Genomic DNA, 22,218 nt, shown 5'->3' on the forward strand with positions numbered 1-22,218 from the left:
CCTCTTCATGCCAGAAGCTGTATCAAAGCCTTCTGTAGGCTTTAGCATAAAAAAATAAAAAAAGTATAAATAAGTTTTTGGGGAGTTAAGGACAAAGTAAAAAAAAAAAAAAAAAGAAGTATTTATACGTTTTTGGGTTCGAGTGAGTTAAACATGATAATCTTTAGGACAAGTCATGACATTAAAGGTTGCAAGATGACTTTTAGGCTATTTTTGGATCACTGTCAAAATAGGTCAAATTTGACCTAACCGAACCCTAAAGTAAATGCTGTGCATTCCCCAGAAATCTCAAGTATATCCTCCAGAATGCCATTAAAATGTAATTCATCCACTCCTTAATCAAGCTTTCACCATCATAAAACTTTTTTGAACTGCACATTATTAAATTAAATGAACGATCAAAATAAATTAAAGAAAAAAAATCAATAAATGATTATTTTTAAATGTGTGTCATGAGTCCATCTTTATGATAGTGGCAGATCTTAAGTGTCAAAAAATTAGCAAAAAGTCTCGTGTGGCTTTGGTTCAGTTGCCCTATTTTTGTGAAGTATGGGATAAATTTCAATCCATCCATCCATTTTTGTCTCCACTTGTCCTCATTAGAGTCCCAGTTGACTGGCTGGACTGCTGACTTTTCCAAAACCGAATTTCTGAACAGAGAAGCGCGACGTGCCAGTCACTAACCCATCGAACTTCCGGCAGATTTTTCTAAGACTCCTAAATTGTGTGACTTGGGACGTACTGTATCTTTTTTTTTCTTTTTGCACCATCATGACGCCACTGTAACATTTCAGGGATGTGATTTTTCCGCTAATTCGCGGAATTCCGCTTTATTTATGCCCCCCCCCCCCAAAAAAATCTGATTTTTTTTTTTTTTTTTAGTAGTTCATTGTGTATGCACATGACTCCGACAGATAACATCTTCTGCTATAACAAAGACATTTGTGGTATGCTCTAATATGAGTTACTTTTCATTTGGTCATGATACAATTATTTGTTCATGAAATTTGAACTCTTCAACATTATTTATGTGTTAACTTAGTAATCACATTAGTTAGATATGATGATATTCTCAGTGATAGTTTTTAAAAGCAAAGGCAGTCCAATGTTTTTGAATGTGACTGATTTCGAGTTGACTAAAACTGCCATTTTATATGGGATAGTTCAATATACATTGAAAATTGATGCTGTTGTTTTGTCTATTTCTTTGTCATGTGAGTGCATTGAAAGTACTTAAAAACACGGAAAACCCATGAGCTCCGGGGGGCTTTGCCCCTCTTGTCCCCCCACCAGGGCACTGCCCTGGACCTAGCTGGGTGCCAGCGGCCCCCAGACCCCCGGCTAAATTTTCAGATCATTTCACTTTGGTCAAATCACATCCCTGCATTATTGCACAGTTTGATCCTTCTGTGGCGTAACACACTTTCAGATAAACTGTTGATTTTGACGCCGTCCGCCAGAACTATTTCCATCTTCATCAAAAACCTGCCAGCGCTAAACCCCGCCCAACTTCCTCCACCGTGTTGATTTTGGCCGCCCCGCTCTCAGCGAGAATGGATGTCCAAATTTGATTTGCTAATATTTGTCGATCCGGGCTAATGTCGGCATTTGTCTTCCTTATGGCCGCTCAAATTGCCGGAGCGCCGCACATCACATTGGGCTCGGCAGCAATTAGTTACATCGTAGCAGTTCATTTTCGAGGACGCCCTGAGAAATAACCTTGAAAGTATGTGCCTGTGAGTCACTCACTGCCTTTTGCGTTCATATTTCAAGGCCTCTCGCTGGTCTTCCTTTCTCGGAGGCTCCTGAGCGAATCACCGGGATTGGATTTACCTCCCAATGTTTGCGGGATGTGTTTCAACACCCTGCTGGCAGCAGCGGCGTCATTTCTGTGTCTTATCCAATATATTTCATCCAAACAAGGAGAGGACACACAAAGTCCCATGTCAGGGGAAAGATCACTGAAGCGAAATGCTCCTACAGGGCTGATCGCAAACTTAACCGTGTCATCCCGCCGTGGTTTTGTCTTCGTGGTTATGGATGCAACGCATGCGGGCGGGCGATACCCTTCATCCGGCGGACATTTCCTTTCATCCCCTTCCACACTTTCTGCCGGAGGAATCGCTGATCTGGTTCCGCCGCGATTTCTGATTCCGTGATCCGTGTCTCACCTGATGCTCTTTAAAGGCTCATCAAAGTCCTTCAGGAGAGGAAACGCAAAAGGCATCATTTATATTCCACGCTTCACTGTTCGAGGAGAAGCAGGTGTTGCGCAAGTACGCGCTGCCATTGTGAGGGTTCGAGTGACACGCGCGCGGCGTTATTCCCTTTGGTTTAACGCCAAGTGTTGTTTTGTGTGTCTTCTCAGGCTTCCATTGAGGAGAGGCTAAAACAACTCCAGGACGCACACCGAGACTTCGGCCCGGGGTCGCAGCACTTCCTTTCGAGTAAGTCAGAGACCAAAAGGCCTTTTCGTCATGATGTGACACGACGTACTGTACTTCCCGGTGGCCAAAACTCAGATGCTCAGATTGGTAAACAAACATCTCTATGTCAAGTCAAGGTCAAGTCAAATGTATTTGTATTTGTAAGGGCTTCACAAGGGCAAGGAAAATCTCAAAACACAAAATGGGGGGGGGGGGGGGGGGTAGAACAAACCTTGAAAAGTTTAGATATATATATATATATATATATATATATATATATATATATATATATATATACAGTATATATATAAATAAAAGGAGTATGCAGTTTCATTTTTCGGCCACATGCGGCAGTAGTGATTCAAAATCAAATTTCCCGAATTAACCAGCTTTAACTCGAACAACATGAGAGGCCATTTATGCTGCAGTCTGACTTTTCCGACTTCAAACTTGACTTGACTTTTCCGACTTCGAACCAGCATGTGTGTTTGGGAACGCCCCCTTTGAACTCGGAAATTCCACTTGCGTACCCCGACTTCACTACAATGTGACATCACTCCACAGCGGCGACCCCGTAGAACACAATTTACTCGTATAAAACTAGATAGCTTTTTTGATTCGTAAATATACGGCAAAACTCCACGTAACACAACGTATGCCGCTATCGCCCTGCATGAAAATAAACGGTGAACTACTGAACTATACGAAATGCTCGATAAAAAACAATAAATGAAGCAAAATTGCCGGAAGGCAACATCCTCAAATGCTCGTCTCCATTTTGCATACTTGACGTTGGCGTGTAAACGGTCCCATCGATGTTGTGTATTTTGGGTGAAGCCGTAGCCGGCAAGCTGACTTGGTCTGTCTTCATGTTGCGAGAAGCCTCCCCGCCGCCGCTCATCACATACCTCATTGCTCTCACTTGAGCGCAGCTGGGTTGGGTTTAAAAATAATAATAAATTTTGTCTCTTTTTTTGAGCCGCCGCTGTGCGGACGTCACCGACAGGCTGCGGGGAAGCCGAAAATTGTGATTTACTTTGCCCGGTTTCGACTGTGATGACGCGTAATGGGGTGACTGAGCGGGAGTCTTTTCACTGCCGTCATGCTGGCTCACAGATGCCATCGCTGCCGGTGTAAATAGCAGCGATGCTCAGCCCGCCGCACCGTGCCGAGACGTCGGCCACAGTGGAGCTTTTGTTATGATGCCAACATGTCAGGATAGATAGAAAATGGAAGACACTACAGTCATTACTGTTGAAACCAGAGAGGAGTCAACTTTTGCACGCAACAAAAACAGACAAACAAGATGGATTCTTTGTGAATTCGATTTTTTTTTTTTAAAGGTCAAATGTGTGAGATATGTTTAAAGGGTTTTATTTAAAAAGTACTAAATCACTCATTTTAAAAATGGTATTATTTAGATTATTTTTTTATTTTTATAATTTGAATATAATGTGTACATATAAAGTACTGTATTTTACTAAAATGTTTATTTACAGTAAATCGATTAGTCAGAAACCAGAGATGAGTCAACTTTTGCACGCAACAAAAACAGACAAATAAGATGGATTCTTTGTGAATTCGATTTTTTTTTTTTAAAGGTCAAATGTGTCAGATATGTTTAAAGGGTTTTATTTAAAAAGTACTAAATCACTCATTTTAAAAATGGTATTATTTAGATTATTTTTTTATTTTTATAATTTGAATATAATGTGTACATATAAAGTACTGTATTTTACTAAAATGTTTATTTACAGTAAATCGATTAGTCAGAAACCAGAGATGAGTCAACTTTTGCACGCAACAAAAACAGACAAATAAGATGGATTCTTTGTGAATTCGATTTTTTTTTTTTTAAAGGTCAAATGTGTGAGATATGTTTAAAGGGTTTTATTTAAAAAGTACTAAATCACTCATTTTAAAAATGGTATTATTTAGATTTAATATTTTTTTTTATAATTTGAATATAATGTGTACATATAAAGTACTGTATTTTACTAAAATGTTTATTTACAGTAAATCGATTAGTCAGAAACCAGAGATGAGTCAACTTTTGCACGCAACAAAAACAGACAAATAAGATGGATTCTTTGTGAATTCGATTTTTTTTTTTTTTAAAGGTCAAATGTGTGAGATATGTTTAAAGGGTTTTATTTAAAAAGTACTAAATCACTCATTTTAAAAATGGTATTATTTAGATTTTTTTTATTTTTATAATTTGAATATAATGTGTACATATAAAGTACTGTATTTTACTAAAATGTTTATTTACAGTAAATTGATTAGTCAGTTATTTAATGAGATATATGAATAAAAGGTAAAGAAAAATTAATTCATCATATTGCTTATGTTTCATTCTGTGATTAATATATTTTTATATTTTATGAATAATTTTATATGAATAATTAATTGCTCAAAAACACATTTAAATGTATATGTGCCCCCCCTCCTTCCAGTTTAATTTACAATAAATAAATTAAGCAATTTTTAAATGGGTTAAATTAATGGCATTTAGAAAATACATTTTTCTCAAACCGCTTTTTAGAAAAACTTCAGAAGCATAGGAAAAGTAAAAAAAAATAAAATAAAAAAAAGGGGAAAAATAACTGGAAAGAAAGTTAGTTTTGTCTTTTTGTTCAGGCTTCTATTTAAAAAAAAAAAAAAAAACACGGCTACATTAATACAACAATTAATTCAGGACTGTTGATACTGTAAATGCTCTATGGGCCAAACTGGTCAAAGTTGCTTCGAGCTGCATCAACTGGAGGGGGGAGGGGGGAGGGGGGTGGGGTTTGAACAAACACACATTAGAATCACTCAAGTTGTGTTTTGAAAATAATAACAATCGATTTCTACTTACAACGTTGAACTGGATCTTCATGATTTTTCTTAGCACCTTAGGCCTCGCTAAAACTGATGCACATTCTTGGCTCGCTGCCCCTTTTTCTTGCCTTTGCTCACTTTTAAAGTGCGGACAAACACACACACACACACACACACACACACACACACAGCTGAGGTCTTCAACAGTTTGTCTTCTGTTTGGCTGCCAAGGTGAACTCGAGCGTGACGTTCACGGCTGTGACTGAGACGGGCACAAAGACGCCCCAGCTGACATGGAATATTCTTCCCCATTTTAATGCTTGGATTCAAATACATTAATTTCATTCTTTGCACATTTTCTGACCATGTTGGAACTTTGTGGGAAGATACAACTCCTTCTGACTGAGCACAATTTTTGATACATTATCTGTGCAAATCAAGCGGATTTTACTTCCTTGGTCCAAAAATTTGGATTTATTTACTACAAATAAGCCAATAACTTTGCTCGTCTGTCTATGCCATTGATGTATAGTGATAGACGGAACAATTACATGCTTTTACACTCGATAGCAGAAGGTATATCATTGGGTTGTGAATCTACCTGTTGTCAATCATACAGCAAAATGTTCACACAGAGTAATACGTTTATGAGTAAATTTGAATAAGATCAACATTTCAGTAATTTGGGGATTCACAGTTTCGTATAAGTGCTACAAAATGACAGCAAATAACTACTTTTGTCCAAACGAAGCTCCTAAACTCACTTCCAATTGTTTCCATGGCACAAAGATGCCACCTGATGGCGCCACAAAACGCTTTGCAGGGATCATTTTTCCGCAACGTAACTGCAGTTGCTGACGCACACGTCACTCACCAGGCTGTGTGTGGCCTTATAAAGCCACACACATTCAAAGTCACAGATAATATAGTGAAAAAATAAATAAATAAAAATTCATGATAATATTAATAATAATAATAACACAACTAAAATAAGTACATAATTTTTAAAAAAGTAAAAAAAAATCTTCAAGGATGCTGATAAACATTAAATATAATATCTGATGTCTTATTTCATGTAACCAATTAATGATTTAATTGAATTTGCATAAAATGCTAAAAAACACCCATAACTGACTAAAACTTTCAAGATTGAACCTATTCGGCATCATCCTGATGCAATAACACTGGCTTCTGTTTGCATTGCTATAAAGGTCCACAATGGCATTGCTGAAATAACAAATGTCGCTTACAAGCCCACTGAGGTTCGTTGCTGGGAATGCAACGCACGGTCACCCTCCTCACTCCTCTTCCCCCTATTTGGCCGCGCCAAACAAACACAATGCTATCTTTTTGTCCTTTGTCTGGCCACGCCCGAGCCGCCCCGTTAATAAGGTCTGAATGGACAACACTGTCTGGGCACGATGTCACAGAGGCCATTGTGCGCTCTGGCTTTTCACGCATGGCGAGCTTATCCCGCTGTATATATTTCCTCTGTGTGTGTGTGTGTGTGTGTGTGAGCAGGTTCAGTGCAGATACCATGGGAGCGTGCCATCTCCCCAAACAAAGTGCCATATTACATCAAGTAAGTGCAACATCACGGTCACTCGCTACGGTTTGTGTTTATCCCTGGCAACACAAGCAGCCCAAAAATAAGAAATAAAGGAGAAGGCAGGGCGGGGCGTTTTGTTTTTCATTTTTGGTCGAATGACTTGAAAGTCATGGATCGCTGTCAAGCCCACTGTTGTTTGAAGCCAATTGTGTTTGTTCTTCACTGGTCCACAATGACCGCGTTGGAGCAGTGCGAGCGTCTCAGTGGTGGTTCTCAAAATGGCGCCTGCCAAAAATAGTTTACAATAAATGATGGTTTCAAAAGTACAAAACTACATATGGGGACCTGCGGGCCAAGAAAACAAGCATGCCGAAACCAGTTTTTACTCATTCCTCATTAAAAAAATGATGTGATTGTGACCTGATCACTTAAATCTGACGATTTTTGGGGGCATGAAATTGTGTATATTACAGTGATATATATATATATATATTTATTTGTATATATTTATTTATATATATATATATATATATATATATATATATATATATATATATATATATATATATATATATTTATTTATTTATTTATTTTTATATATATATATATTTATTTATTTATATATATATATATATATATATATATATATATATATATATATATATATATATATATTTATTTATTTATTTATATATATATATATGATTTCTATATCTAGCCAATAAATTACACTTACTTGGTATAAGAGTGAAATTGGATCCAACACACAAAAGCAGCAAGAAATTGCAATAAACAAATAATGAAATCGAATTTGGCAGTGTTGCATAGTGCATGACTCGGACGTGACTTATATTTTCCTCTCATGCGTCTATTAAATATGAGCATGTTTGTCCTTGTAAAAAATGTTTGTTTTTTTCATCCTTCTTAAATTGTGAAATCGGTGTATCTGAGTCGTAGTTTAAATTGCCATTAAAAAATAGATCAATAAAGGATTAAGCGAGGAAATCTATTGCTCCGTCTGCGTGAGCACTCGAATGTTTATGAAGTTCCAGTATGTTGTCAATACGCGACCGCCTTTTGAGTGCCGCTGCTTCTTTTGTACGTCTTCGTCGGTGTTGTTTGTTATGCTCCCGGTAATGAATATTTATATGTATCATTTGCAACACAACCTTCAGGAGCTTTTTCTCTGTCTTTTTTTTTTTTTTTTTTTCTAAGTTGACCTAGCGGCCTCCGTGCCTACAACAAAAAGGCAGCAGAGCTGTCTTCACTTTTAATACCCTTCAAATGTGGAATAAATTGCCCGGAGAGAGCGAAGACATGAGACGGTGCCAACTCTCTTCAAATCTGAGCCTCCTGTTAAAAAAAACAAACAAACAAACTTGTGTTTTAGAAAAAAAAAAAACTTTTTAATTGCTCTGCCTTGCTTTAATTGTTTTTGTCACTTTTGTGTAGTTCCACTTTTTTAATGGGAAACGCTTAGTCTTGCCTTTGCTTATTAAACGCGCGACATGAATGTTTGAAATGCGCATTTCTTGTGCTTTTCGGCAGCCATCAGGCGCAGACCACATGCTGGGACCACCCAAAGATGACAGAACTGTACCAAGCACTTGGTGAGAAACGTGCTGCACTGCCACGATAACGTTATCTTTCTTATTGAATACACTCGATCTTTCTGTTTAGATTTGATTCACATTATGACTGTATTTTTTTCCAGCTCGGTGAGTGCCAAATTGATCGCATTAATCATGTATCAACACCGATTATGATGATCCTTTAGCTTGACAGTGGACGGCTGCGTTAAAGGTAGCCGTATAGGTTGTGTTTGAGCAATAAACATGACTACATGCAAGTAAAGCATTTAATGAATGTTTTTGTATGACAATCAGAATATTTGTTCATGTCAAATTTTTGGGGTCATTTTTTTCTCATTTTAAATTATGCAAGTAATTAATTAACTGATTAACTCTTTGACTGCCAAAAACGTTAAATAACGTTAAGTAAAATCCTATGGAGGAGTGCCAAAGACGTTAAAAGACGTTTGTTTCAAAACTGAGGTGAAACTAACCATTTTCTATTGTTGATTACTGAAAAACGGAATAAGGTAGAAACAAACTTTTTTTTCTGATGAAAGATGAGAGTACAATCTTTCATTTGGTAGTATGTGTATTTCCATAGTCCAAACACATAATTTTCTGTGGACCTTGAAAGATCAGTCAAAAGATCAGTCAAAATGCTTAAATCGGCTGGCACCCACGGCATCCCTTTTCTGAAAACGTCTGGCAGTCAAAGAGTTAAAAAAAAGAGGAGGATGAGCATGTGCAGTGGATACAATTTTTTGAAGACATCCTCAAAATATTAAATGTGGAAAAAACACTTACTTACAGGTACGGGCAAAAATGTTGATAAAAAAAAAGCCATTTTAATTAAGCGATTAATCGTGATTAATCAAAATACTAAGATGTGATTATTCTGATTAAAAAGCTCTAATTATATGATGTATTATTTTTATGAGCTGCCTTTATTTTTTCCCCATAAGATATATTATATATCATTAAATACATTAGAAAAATACATTTATTTTAATAAACACTGTACGTCATTTGGACATGAAGAAAAAGTGTTAAACTAGCATATATTATATTCTTATTTTTAAGGAGAATGGGGTAAAATTATTTTTGGTTTACCACATTTTGTTTATGTGCAACTGGAAGTCTGAAAGGGAAGTGCTGTAAAATCTTCTTTTTTGTGTGTGTGTGTGTGTGTGTGTGTGTGTGTGCGTGCGTGTGTGTGTGTGTGTGTGTGGTTGGGGGGGGGGGTTATTATATAGGGGTCTTAATAACAAATGGAAATTTTTCACATTTTAGACCTTTACTTGTACCTAAGTAGTACCTGCTCAGGGTTGTAAAAAAAGAAAGAAAAGAAAAAACACTCAAATCACAAATTCATAATGCATTTCATATAAAGTACAATGTAATTTAATATGCTCGACATACTGTAAAAGTAAAGTACAACATTTAAAATCAGAAAAGAGCATCGTTTTTAACCCCTTATAGACTTTATTGCAGAGCTGGGCAACACCTTTTGTCACTTTGGTGCGCTATTGACAGATGCTCACCTTTCGGCGCGTGCTTCCGCATTTTGGCGAATGCTTTATGACGCCAAGCCTGGAAGAAATACACGGACTGAGCACCGAATGAGGCAGGTTTACGTCCGTCGAACCGGCTCAGGACAGACGGTCCTCCTCAGTCCGTGAGGCTTCGCGTCATAAACACTCACCGAAAATATGGGAAGCGCTCCTGGAAAAGGTGGCTTGCTGAAAGGACGGTTTTGCTCAGCTCTGCTTGATTGGTTTTCAATCTTTATTCGTTCATATTATTCACTCCCTCGCACCCCAGTTGCATAAATACATTCCTTAACTTTATTACACACCTGGTACTTTCTTAAGCCACATAAATGCCTTGCCTCTCGTAAATGAATTCCCAGTGACTTGCCTAAATAAACGTCCCACTGCTATACAAGGAAATACTGTACAGTATGTTTTTAATGTGAATTTTGGCACGTCAGTTTTTTTTTAGTATACTGTACAGTATTGTATTGTCAAATGAAATATGATTTCTGTGCACCCGCTATTTATGTTCTTCTGTGTATAAACGCAAGCGGTGAGAGGGGACACAGTTGAGTCACGCACCTCCACCGTCATCACGTCACCTTGAGGCTTTTAGCCGTGAGGGCGCAAGCTGTCACGCATCTCATTAAGGAGCCTTTTGTTGTCGGTTAAAAAAAAAAAAAAAAAAAAACTCAGGGACCACATCGCTGCTGCGCTGATTGCCTTTCGCTTAACCTTTAATTAACTGTAATTAAACGACGTCAGGCGTCGGTGATGTTAACCTTATTTGACAAAAAAGAAGAGAGCCGCACGGAAACAGAACGCGGCAAGATAACGACTTGTGGCATCTTGCACGGCTATGATGACAAACATCCATTTGTGTTTTTGTCTCCCCCCCCCCCGTCAGCGGATTTGAACAACATCAAGTTCTCGGCGTACAGAACGGCCATGAAGCTGCGGCGGGTTCAAAAGGCGCTCAGATGTAAGTTACGCTCTCAATGCTTGACGGCACAGCACGGAACAAACGTAGCGGAAAGCAACGACAGTGGCGCCTTCAGATGCGAGTTTAATTCTTAACTCAAAACACTCCTATCTCAAATCATCGTTCTTCACTGAAATAAATGGAATTACAATTCATCTCTTTCAGCCTCAACAAAATGGTCGTATTGTGTTTTAATAAGAAAAAATAGCATTCTATAATATTTAACATTATAAAAACATACAGTAATGTATAAAAATAGAACAGTGTTTGTCACATTTGTTGCTTTAGTTCAATGTACATTGTGCTGCTCCTTCCTTGGTGTGCGCCTCTTGGCCACACGGGGGCAGCAAAATACAGACAAACTGGTATAATGTCCTCAGCTCTTCAGAAGGGAGTAATATTAGTCGTTCTTCACAGAAGATAAAGAATATACAGTGGTGGATAAGCAGGTGAATTGGACCTTCTGTTTATTAAAGTATTCATTGTTGGCAGCTAACTAAGTCAAGCTTGGCATAATTTGGTGTTGAACGATGGCTTGCAGTCGGCTTTTTCTTCAAAAACATGCAAGGCAACTTTATTTTTATAGCATATTTCATACACAAGATAGCTTGATGTTGAGTTAATATACAACATTTAAAGGCAAAATTATTTAAGACGCTTAAAAGCAAAGTACTGTAAAGAAAAGAAAAAGTTGTTTACTAAAATTACTAAAAGAATGCTAATACTAATCCTCCCAGACGGAAATGAGTTTACAAGTACCCGCTATTTATCGTTTCTATGTTCATGATCATTTTTTAAACCGAGTCTCCGAGAGAATACGTTTGAAAACGCTGTGTGTACAACACATACAAGTCTCTCCAGAGATTCGTCTCAATTCTCGCCTGACAAAGTGCTAACACTACGAACAACAAGACAAAATTCGTTTTGAGCAAACTCATTTACGTCGCACGGGGTTCTTATTCTCTGTTGTTGGTGACAGCATTACAGCGCCCCCTCAGGCCTGGCATATGTACTACAACGTTACAGCCTCTGTGCTCTGGCCTAAAAACGGAGAAGTGGGGAGTAGAATAACATTCATGTGTAGTGGTTAGCATGCTAGCTGTTTAGTTGAACACACTCGCAGGTATTGAAGAAAGACGCACAGGGATCTGAATCATTTTCGGGTCCGTTGTGGTTCGGAATGGGTTAAGTGATATATATTTTTATCCTGTAGCATCACTAACCCACTATGACAACCTCTTCTATAGAACGAGATATACGACGTAACCATCGGCACTGAGAGTTTGTCATTCGGAATCATTGCCCCACTTTGTTTCTTGGAGAGTCGGCACTCTACAGTATTATATGCATAGCGCTATGCATTAAAAGTCAAGAGCCAATGAATTCCCTCCTAACGTTCCCCGGTTCCTTAGTAGCAGGTAATTAGAGCCATTAATTGCTCTATTTGACTTGGAGAGGAGCAGGTAATCAGTTTGTGCTGCGTGGTTAAGCCGAGAATATGTTCCGCTTCAGGGTCAAAGCCCTCGTTACTCGGCCAGAACATCTTTCACTCCCAAGCCGTTTCTCAAGAGGAGTAAGGCTTCTAAATGGAGGTGTTATCCGAGAGGAGATAGCATCGGCGCTCCCGGGGATGATGCATTAAAAATACGGTGGCGTCATTACTTTTTGCAGCGGCCAGACAGATTCATCACGCTCATTCCTTGTGTCGCAAAGTTGCATTTATAATGTTGCTTGCTGTCTGTGCGTGTGATTAAGGCTTGCTGAAGCTAATGGGCAAGGAGAAATATGACTCTTGTGCCCAATTGTAAATCGCATGTGTTCAATAATTTCTTTTAAAAAAAAAAAATTAATTTGAAAATCCATCCTGCCAGCTGTAACCACAACAACACTCATAAACGTGTCTTCATCACATCACATTACAGTCGACTAGAAACAATCTTTAGCTGTTCCTCTCTGGGAAAGTAATCTGATTACTGATTACAAGTTACTTTATGAGGTCCAGCTGCAAATGACCTTTAATATTATTGCGTTATTATTAAAAATGAACGATTCATTTATGAAAAGAAGATCATATTCATGATTTTTCGTAATAATTCGGAAATGGATAATTATCTTTATACATATCTCTTTATAAATCACTTCTACATTCCTGGGAAATCACAATGTCCCATTACTTGTAAGCTATTTCTACAGCCCCGCGGGCAGCTCGTGTGGACCACGTTGGTGAGACCACCTATCTAGTGGCTAGGCACCGAACTTAGCATAGCATGCTAACTTTGAAAGCATTCAGAAATTCTGTACAGGGTTTCACTCTGATCTTTTTGACCTTCATAGCAGTTTCCAAATGTGCAGTTTGGCTATCAGAGTGCCCTAAAAAGGAGTGCCTAACCTCTGCACATTTTTTTTTTGCTGACTCCCAAAGTACAGCTCGCGTACCTCTAGGGGTGAGTAAGAAGTACAGGTCTGGCTAATGTAGTGACTGCCGAGTGCATTCCTTGAACAGGAATCCATACATTATAAATGATATGCACTTCCTGGTTATGTGCCGTGAATCATTAGGATAGCGGAGACGGTAATGCCATAATGCTCATTTAATGGCATCTTGAGTTGTGACGTCCTCTTTCGCTCAACGCTTTGACCTCCATTAACCTTCAGCCGGCGTCTACTCCATCTGCACTTTCCGCATTCACGGCCCGGTTCTGCGCACAAACGCCGCTAAAGTGTCTTTGAGTGACTCGTCCTCTCGTCTGCTCTTTTATCAACGAAGCCCTCCTTCAGTTTTTTTGACTCCATATCATTAGAGGATTTAATTGGCTGGCCGTCGGGAAAACTGCAGTCACCCTCCCCGCCGCACGCTTGCTGAGTGCTGCGGCATAAAGAGCGCATCCCCGACACGTTTTTAGGTGATTGTGTCCTTATTTCCGACCTCGCAATCGATCGGGCCAATTATACTTTCCGTCAACGCGCACCCTTTTAGCTGCTCGATAGCTACGCGCCATCAAATTAGTTTAGGAGTGGGAAGATCACATTTGTGTGACAGCTCTTGAAGCATCCACTTAAGTGGGTAAAAAAAAAAGGCTGATTCAGCCGTGTTCTCGTTTATTCAGGCGAGACTGATGGATGTGGGTTGGAAATTGAACCTTTATCTGTATTGAATGCACACTTGTTAACGTTTTTGATGGTACTAGATCGTTAAAATTAAAAAAAAAATCTTCTTTTTGTGTCCTTAGTGGATTTAGTGGCGCTGAGCAACTTGGCCGAGGTGTTCCGGGAGCAGGAGCTGCATCAAGCGGAGCACGTCATGGACGTGGTGGAGGTCATCCACGGCCTGACGGCGCTCTACGAGAAGCTGGAGGAGGAGAGGACCGTCCTGGTCAACATTCCGCTCTGCGTGGACATGTGTCTCAACTGGCTGCTCAACGTCTACGACAGGTGGGCGGCACTTCCAAAAACATATCAATAATAATAATTAGCAATATCCAGATGTTATTGCATAGCTACATATGACATCAGAGCCATCTGATTGGTTGCTAGCGTCATGATGTCATAGCCAACCTGATGCTAAATAGCATTTAAATGTCAACTGCTCATTTCTCACAAAAAAAATAATTGTGATTTTTTTTTTAAGATAAATATTTTGTATGTTGTTGTTGTAATTTATTTTTTAATGTTCAAAAATAAATAAAAAAAAAAAAAACAAGAAGAAAAGAAATCTAATTGATAGAATAATGAATTAGTAAACACTATCAACAGATGGTATTATTTTAGACACAAAAGGGAGGAAAGTTATTGTATTATACTGGTAGAATTCAATTTAAAGTGTCTTTTCAGTCGAATGATTGCCCTCCGAGGGATTAACACGATAAGCGCGGCAGCAGAAATGACGCCGGCATCAAACGCAGCCATTAATTGCGGTTGCGTTCACTTTGCGGCAAGACGCGTTAATTAACCAGCATCAGTTGAGTCAATAAGAGCCTCAGCACGTAGTTATTAATTGAGCTTTAATGAGGCGTGACAGCTAACACAATAAGCCGCGTATCTTCGCCACAGTCACTCATCACTGCGCTGTCATTTGAGGCCAAATATGACAGCTTTTATGATAAAATGCACTAAAAAAAATGCCATTTGTTATCTGATGCTCTGATTTAAAGAAAGAAAAAAAAAAAAGGATATCATTCCTCCAACATATTGACTCGGTGTCTTTGTGTACAGACGTCGTTAAAGCGCCACAACGCAACTAAAGCCCGCTACAGTGCACGGGATCAATCTTGCCTTCTGAGACAAATCCTCTTTCACGGCAACTTTCAACCTCATGTTTTTTGCTCCTTATTGTGTGTTTCTCGCCGTCTCAAAAGCGTCACGAAAAAAAGGAAGACGGCGCCGAAATAGAAACACGAGAGAGGGAAATCCCGTGAGTGTTGTAAATTTGGTGGGTTGCTCTTAAGTACTCGCTGCTAATGAGACAATCAGAGACTTCCCCCTCTGCATAAATTCCAGTAATTACTTTTGGGTTTCAAATAAATAACAGTAGTGGCACTGAATATGGTGTGTATGAATGTGTCTGTGCCCTTCTTTCTTTCTTTTTTTTACTCCGATTATACTGTATGTCAGGGGTTCTCAAACTAGTAGCAAGGCTCAATCCTAGCGCCAATTAAACATAAATACTACTACTACTACTTGCAACTGGATATAAAAGCAGGATCTAACTAGACAATGTGCAATTTCGGAAGAAATTGCGTGTGAAGGCTGTGAGGCTGAATGAAACACAAGAATGATCTGGAATGATTTTGAATGATGTCAAGTATAATAAGTGACATGGAATGATACACAATAAACTGGAAATAGCTGAGCGTGTTGAAGTTGAAATGGTTTGAATCAATTAAGAAATGTGCAAGTAGTCGAATGAATGGGGAAAATTAGGGTACAAAATCGAGAATTGTGGGTAAGCCGTAAATATTTGGAATAAGAAAAATAAAAGCAAGAATGGCGGAAATATTCCCTCATTTTTCTGAATATTTTTTTTCCGAGTAATTTTTCCTCGTGTTTTTCTGAACTTTTTTTTCTTTCTTTTTTCTGAGTAATTTTTCCTCTTGTTTTGTTGAATAATTCCCCACCCCCTGTTTTTTCATTTTTTTTTTCCATTTTGTGTGAGTAATTTTTCCTCTTGTTTTTCTGAACATTTTGTTCTCATTTTTCGGAATCTTTTTTTCCGACAGAAAAAAATATCCAGTAAAACAGAAAAAAAAAATTGAATAACAGAAAATTAAAAAAGAAACACACACACAAGAATCAAGGTGGGAATGGACTAATAATCATCCCTAAGGTGAAATGAATGAGTTAAATGATTTGAGCATCACTTTTACAATGATGTAAATGTGTAATGTTGAATCTACCATTAAGAATGAATGGGGAATGATTAGGCTACAAAATCGAGAATTGTGGATAAGCCGTAAATATTTGGAATAAGAAGAATAAAAGCAAGAATGGCGGAAATATTTGGAATCTGTTAAAATTGGAATGACGAGAATTGGATGAATTATGTGGAAGTAGATAGATGCCCAAAAAATGGGAAGGCACACAATAATACAAGTATATTGTAGCAAACCTGCCTTTAGTGCTACGCATGGTAGTTGTATGTTTAATTGGCTTTAGGATCATGATGGCGGCGTCCTTGGAAAAAATAATTTCCTTTAAGGCAGTCCTTCTCATTGGGATGAGCCCCCTTTTATCATACTCGAATAGTACAGTGAAGAGTAATTTTTCATCCACTACAGTAGGTGGCAGTGGCAGTCTCATTGTCAAAAAGTGCGCTAGGAGCATTAGCTCCACTGCAGGGGTGTACTTACAACAATTTTATAGACAAATGATGCTATTTATTGGGGTGTACCAAAAAATCGATTCTCATTTAGTACGATTCCGAATCGATGTTAAATGTCCTTGAAACGCCTTGATTAAGGTTTGCTCTTGTCTTGGGTTTGACTTGTGTGCCTCGCTGCCTACTCTTCTCCACGTGTGTGTATTTGCTGTGTGTGCGCACGGGGTTAGTGTCCTGGTGCGCAGCAGCGGTGTTTAAAATGGTAGCGCCGCAAGACACAGTGTGTGTGAAAGGAGATGACAGCCAGTTGCCTCCTTATGCGTCTCTGGATCCACTCCAGCTTCCACTCTGAATACGTGCAAGCGCACTTAATGCTTCTCTTTGACTTCTCATGTGACTTGAATCATTTAACTGAGGATTCGCTCCCTGCTGAACGGCGACCTCCCTTTTTCTTTTTCCTACCCGCGTGCATTTGAGGAACACGCAACTCGGCAAAAGTTGATTTAATTATATTCTCCTTCCCACTGACGCAAGGCCTGATCGTCTCCGTTCCTCGTTTCTAATGCTAATATGATAAGCTTGCCGCGCCTAAAAATTGTTGCTCATTACGCTGGCGAAGTTGTCTCCCGGCTGCGCCTCTGCACGCGATCTGTGAAATGTGAACAAAGGCACACATTCAACGTGATCAACGTGTTTGCCCTTTTCGGCTCTAACGTTCACCTTGCAAGCAGAATAAACAAAATGGTTAGCACGGGCTTGCGTACATTTCAGCAGAGAAACAATGCGTAACGCTGGGAAGAATTTCTCGAGAGCTTTTCAACCTAAAACAAAGCAATTGACGTGCACATTTTCATTCGCTTAAGTATAATTAGATCATTTTCTGTCCCATAATGTTGTTTGAAATCCAGTTTTACTGATGCCTTAACCCCTTCAGACCCATAGATGATTGCAGTGGAGCTCACTTAGAAATGTCTTTGCTTTAAAGAGAAAAGCACAGTTTTTTTCTATAAAGTTAACATTAGCTTGCGAACGTCACATGACCAAACACAGAAAAGATGTGAGTGGTGATTGGTTGTGACCTGAGCCCCGCCCGGCAGAAAGTCGGCAAAATGGCCGCCCCCTCGGATGATTTAAAAACAGATGGTTGTTGCTGCTTATTTCATATTCCGCAAACGCAACATTTATCAGAATACCGTGTTACATTCACTTGAAAAAAAAAATCCTGTTTTTCTGACTATTTTGGGGGGAAAGCTTTGTTTGTTTGTGTGTGTTTCTTTTTTAATTTTCTGTTATTCAATTTTTTTTTTCTGTTTTACTGGATATTTTTTTCTGTCGGAAAAAAATATTCCGAAAAACGAGAACAAAATGTTCAGAAAAACAAGAGGAAAAATTACTCACATAAAATGGAAAAAAAATTGAAAAAAAGGGGGTGGGGAATTATTCAACAAAACAAGAGGAAAAATTACTCAGAAAAAATAAAGAAAAAAATGTTCAGAAAAACACGAGGAAAAATTACTCCGAAAAAAAATATTCAGAAAAATGGGGGAATTATTCTGAAAAACTAGGAAAAATTATTCAGAAAAAAATGAAAAATTACTTTAAAAAACAGAAAAAAAAGTTATTCTGAAAAACAAAAAACAAAAGCAGGTGCTCTGTTCTTCGGAGCCATTTTGGAACATATTGTAAAGAAAAAAACGGACTTGACTTCCTCCTTAACTGAATGAAAAATGTACTCTGTCTTTTCGAAGCGACCCTCAAACTTTTGAACGCTAGCGTACGCGTTGCCACAGTTTGCATGCATGTGTGCGTCTCTACTCGTGTGCCCCGATTACCTCCGTGCCAGGCACAAACCCAAGAACAATTCCTCAAGTCCCTGCAATGATTAGAGAGTGCGGATGTGTCCCTAATACAATTTCCCACCATTGCGCTGACCTGCGCTGTCCTGCTGTGACCCACGAAATTCATCCTCACTTTTGTTCCTCTCGCCGGGCAAAGCGTGCCGGCGGCACTAATGGCCGTCTCCGCATTGTTCATTGTTCTAAAGCTCTATCTTTCATTCCACTTAGCGCTCGCAACGGCAAGATGCGCGTGCTGAGCTTCAAGATGGGCCTGGTGAGCTTGTGCAACGCCGACGTGCAGGAGAAATACAAATGTGAGTGAGTAATGCGAGCAGCCATTACACACAAACGCACAATGGCTCTAATGGGAGGAAACGACTCACTGGCGGGTGAAGCTTCTTCCACGCCGAGGGCCCTAAAAGGATCGCTCGCCACCGCGGCGCATTCACGCACACTCCTCGTGCCTCCTCTTTTATATTGTAAACCATGCTATGATATTCTTAGGCTCTTGGAACTCCCATTTTACAAGTGGCGGATGTTCCGCTCAAAAGTAGTCAGTGAGGACTGGCAGTACTAGAAATACTTGTGTAAAAAAAAAAAAAAGACTCCCATAAAACCAGTGATTCAAAATCTATCTGTCAGCAAAAGGCCAATAAAGATTTGAACCAAAACCGCCAGCAATATAAAAAAACTTACAAGAAACTTTCGCTCAAACGAGAAGAAAATGTTCAGAAAAACAAGAGGAAAAATTACTAAAGCAAAATGGAAACAAAATATGAAAAAACAGGGGGTGGGGAATTATTCAACAAAACAAGAGGAAAAATTACTCAGAAAAAAAGAAAAGAAAAAAATGTTCAGAAAAACAGGGGCAAATTATTCAGAAAAACACGAGGAAAAATGACTCAGAAAAAAAATATTCAGAAAAACGAGGGAATTATTCTGAAAAACTCGGAAAAATTACTCAGAAAAAATGAAAAATTACGTTAAAAAACAGGGAAAAAAAGTTATTCTGAAAAACAAAAAACAAAAGCAGGTGCTCTGTTTTTCGGAGCCATTTTAGAACATATTGTAAAGAAATATATAAATATATAAAGAATATAAAAAACTTACAAGAAACTTTCGCTCAAACGAGAACAAAATGTTCAGAAAAACAAGAGGAAAAATTACTAAAGCAAAATGGAAACAAAATCTGAAAAAACAGGGGGTGGGGAATTATTCAACAAAACAAGAGGAAAAATTACTCAGAAAAAAAGGAAAGAAAAAAATGTTCAGAAAAACAGGGGCAAATTATTCAGAAAAACACGAGGAAAAATTACTCAGAAAAAAAAAATTCAGAAAAACGAGGGAATTATTCTGAAAAACTAGGAAAAATTACTCAGAAAAAAATGAAAAATTACGTTAAAAAACAGGGAAAAAAAGTTATTCTGAAAAACAGAAGCAGGTGCTCTGTTTTTCGGAGCCATTTTAGAACATATTGTAAAGAAATATATAAAGAATATAAAAAACTTACAAGAAACTTTCGCTCAAACGAGAACAAAATGTTCAGAAAAACAAGAGGAAAAATTACTAAAGCAAAATGGAAACAAAATATGAAAAAACAGGGGGTGGGGAATTATTCAACAAAACAAGAGGAAAAATTACTCAGAAAAAAAGAAAAGAAAAAAATGTTCAGAAAAACAGGGGCAAATTATTCAGAAAAACACGAGGAAAAATGACTCCGAAAAAAAATATTCAGAAAAACGAGGGAATTATTCTGAAAAACTAGGAAAAATTACTCAGAAAAAATGAAAAATTACGTTAAAAAACAGGGAAAAAAAGTTATTCTGAAAAACAGAAGCAGGTGCTCTGTTTTTCGGAGCCATTTTAGAACATATTGTAAAGAAATATATAAAGAATATAAAAAAACTTACAAGAAACTTTCGCTCAAATACAAGCTTTGACGGAAAAAAAAGTGGCTTTGCCTAATGCTAGTAAAGTATTTGTACTTGATTACTTTCCATCACCGTTAAATAACGGAAGTGCATTTTTGGAGCCGCACATCTGGACTTTGGAGCAGCTGGCCGGCAGCAGCTGATTCACGACCCAAGACGACGACGGCGACGAGAAACATTTACAAAGATTACTCACAGTCGGAGCACCATCTGTGTGGACTGAGGAACAGAACTTCTCCTCGGTTCTAACGTCCCCGAGGTCAGGCAGCCATGCGGCGTCCTTAACAGTTGGCCGTGGCGCTCGCCAGGCTCCAGATGTCGCTCTGAAGAAAATTATTTACACATACATGTTAAGCGTTTGCCTGGGACGGCCGTAAACACAGATGTGGGGATAAGCAAGCATCTAGTCAAATAATAATAATAATAATAACAAGAAGAAGAAGAAGAATAAAGCATCCCATTTAGAAAGTGTTTTTTTTGGACACTGGCCCCTTGATTAATAAAAAAAAAAAAAAAAAAAGGGAATTAAAAGGAATTAGATTTTGTAATTTTTTTATGTATTTATTATAAAAAAAATTACATGCCCCCCCCCAAAAAAGTTTTTTTTTTTTTTTTAAACCCGATTAACATTCAATATGTAGAGAAATGGGGGGAAACAAATATTAAAAAATATTTTCAAACAATAAAAATTGCATTAACAAACAGATTCAGAAAAATTAAATATATTAAGAGAACGTATTTTGCACATGTGCCCGTACCTAACATTTTTTTGTCGTAGATCTGGTTCAGAAATGTGTGGTCCTATGTGACCCCCAGGTAGCACTGATGAAAAATGGTGACCCCCCCCCCCCCTTAGCATTGAAATTGCCTATCCCTGGTTTCATGTAATCAAAATGAACCAGTTCAAATCCAACTTTTGGCTTCACTGATTGAATGTGTTTCAAATGTAAACAGAAAGAAAAATAAAACATACTGGGGGGGAAAACTGCATTCTATAGTTTGTGTGCATACAGTACGATCAGTCTTAGCTCCATTTTATAATACCTATATAATAAATAATGAGCCAATGATTAAAAATTGTTCGCGATACAACCCAGCACTACAATTTACAACCTCCAAAATGACAAGTCAGCACATATTCTCAAACAGCTGTATGAATTTTTGAAACTTTTTTTTTTTTAAACATTATAATTTTAGTGCAGGTACATTTATAACAGGGCAGTAGTTAAATAAATGTATACTGACATAAAACATGCCGGCATACCTATACTGTCTCAAACATCTTAAAATGCTTGCCCATGTTTATGTACAAGAGTGTTTGCTTGTTTTTTACGTGGCACTTTTAAAGCTTACTTGTAGGAAGAACGCCAAGTTTGGTTTTCTTCTGCTTGTGTCACCATTTTTCCAACAACTTTTTAGGATTACGATTGAGCTTAAAAAATTATAATAAGTTGCCTATTTTCAAGGACAAAAAAACATTTTCATATTTTGGCCCAAAGCTAAGGTAGTAGGAAGGAGTCGTTGCGATTTCATTAAACATGATCGTATCATATTGTTTAACGTGTCGAAGAAAAATGAAATGTTTTGTAACATTTGCATTTTCTTGCACGGTGGCAGATTTATTCCGTCAGGTGTCCGCCAACGGAGGCACGACGGACCAGCGTCACCTCAGCCTGCTGCTGCACGAGGCCATCCAAATCCCGCGCCAGCTCGGCGAAGTGGCCGCTTTCGGCGGCAGCAACGTTGAG

The 22,218-nt window shown here is 38.3% G+C and overlaps 1 protein-coding gene across 5 annotated transcripts in view; it reads left to right on the forward strand.

The window, feature by feature from the left end:
* The window catches only part of drp2 (dystrophin related protein 2), a 171,481-nt gene that overhangs the window by 121,050 nt on the left and 28,213 nt on the right, over positions 1-22,218 (forward strand). For all 5 annotated transcript variants that reach the window (XR_013295678.1, XM_077578695.1, XM_077578698.1 and 2 more), the window contains 7 exons: positions 2,369-2,447; positions 6,771-6,831; positions 8,347-8,408; positions 10,812-10,886; positions 14,117-14,318; positions 18,768-18,853; positions 22,088-22,218. The exon at positions 22,088-22,218 is cut by the window's right edge and continues 27 nt beyond it. Coding sequence is in view for 4 of the 5 variants with exons in the window: in XM_077578695.1 (XP_077434821.1) it covers positions 2,369-2,447; positions 6,771-6,831; positions 8,347-8,408; positions 10,812-10,886; positions 14,117-14,318; positions 18,768-18,853; positions 22,088-22,218 (696 nt within the window). In the remaining variant the exon portion in view is untranslated. The remainder of the gene's footprint in view (positions 1-2,368; positions 2,448-6,770; positions 6,832-8,346; positions 8,409-10,811; positions 10,887-14,116; positions 14,319-18,767; positions 18,854-22,087) is intronic.

The sequence above is a fragment of the Vanacampus margaritifer genome, chromosome 10 (genome assembly GCF_051991255.1).
Source record: "Vanacampus margaritifer isolate UIUO_Vmar chromosome 10, RoL_Vmar_1.0, whole genome shotgun sequence".
NCBI classification, from domain to species: domain Eukaryota; kingdom Metazoa; phylum Chordata; class Actinopteri; order Syngnathiformes; family Syngnathidae; genus Vanacampus; species Vanacampus margaritifer.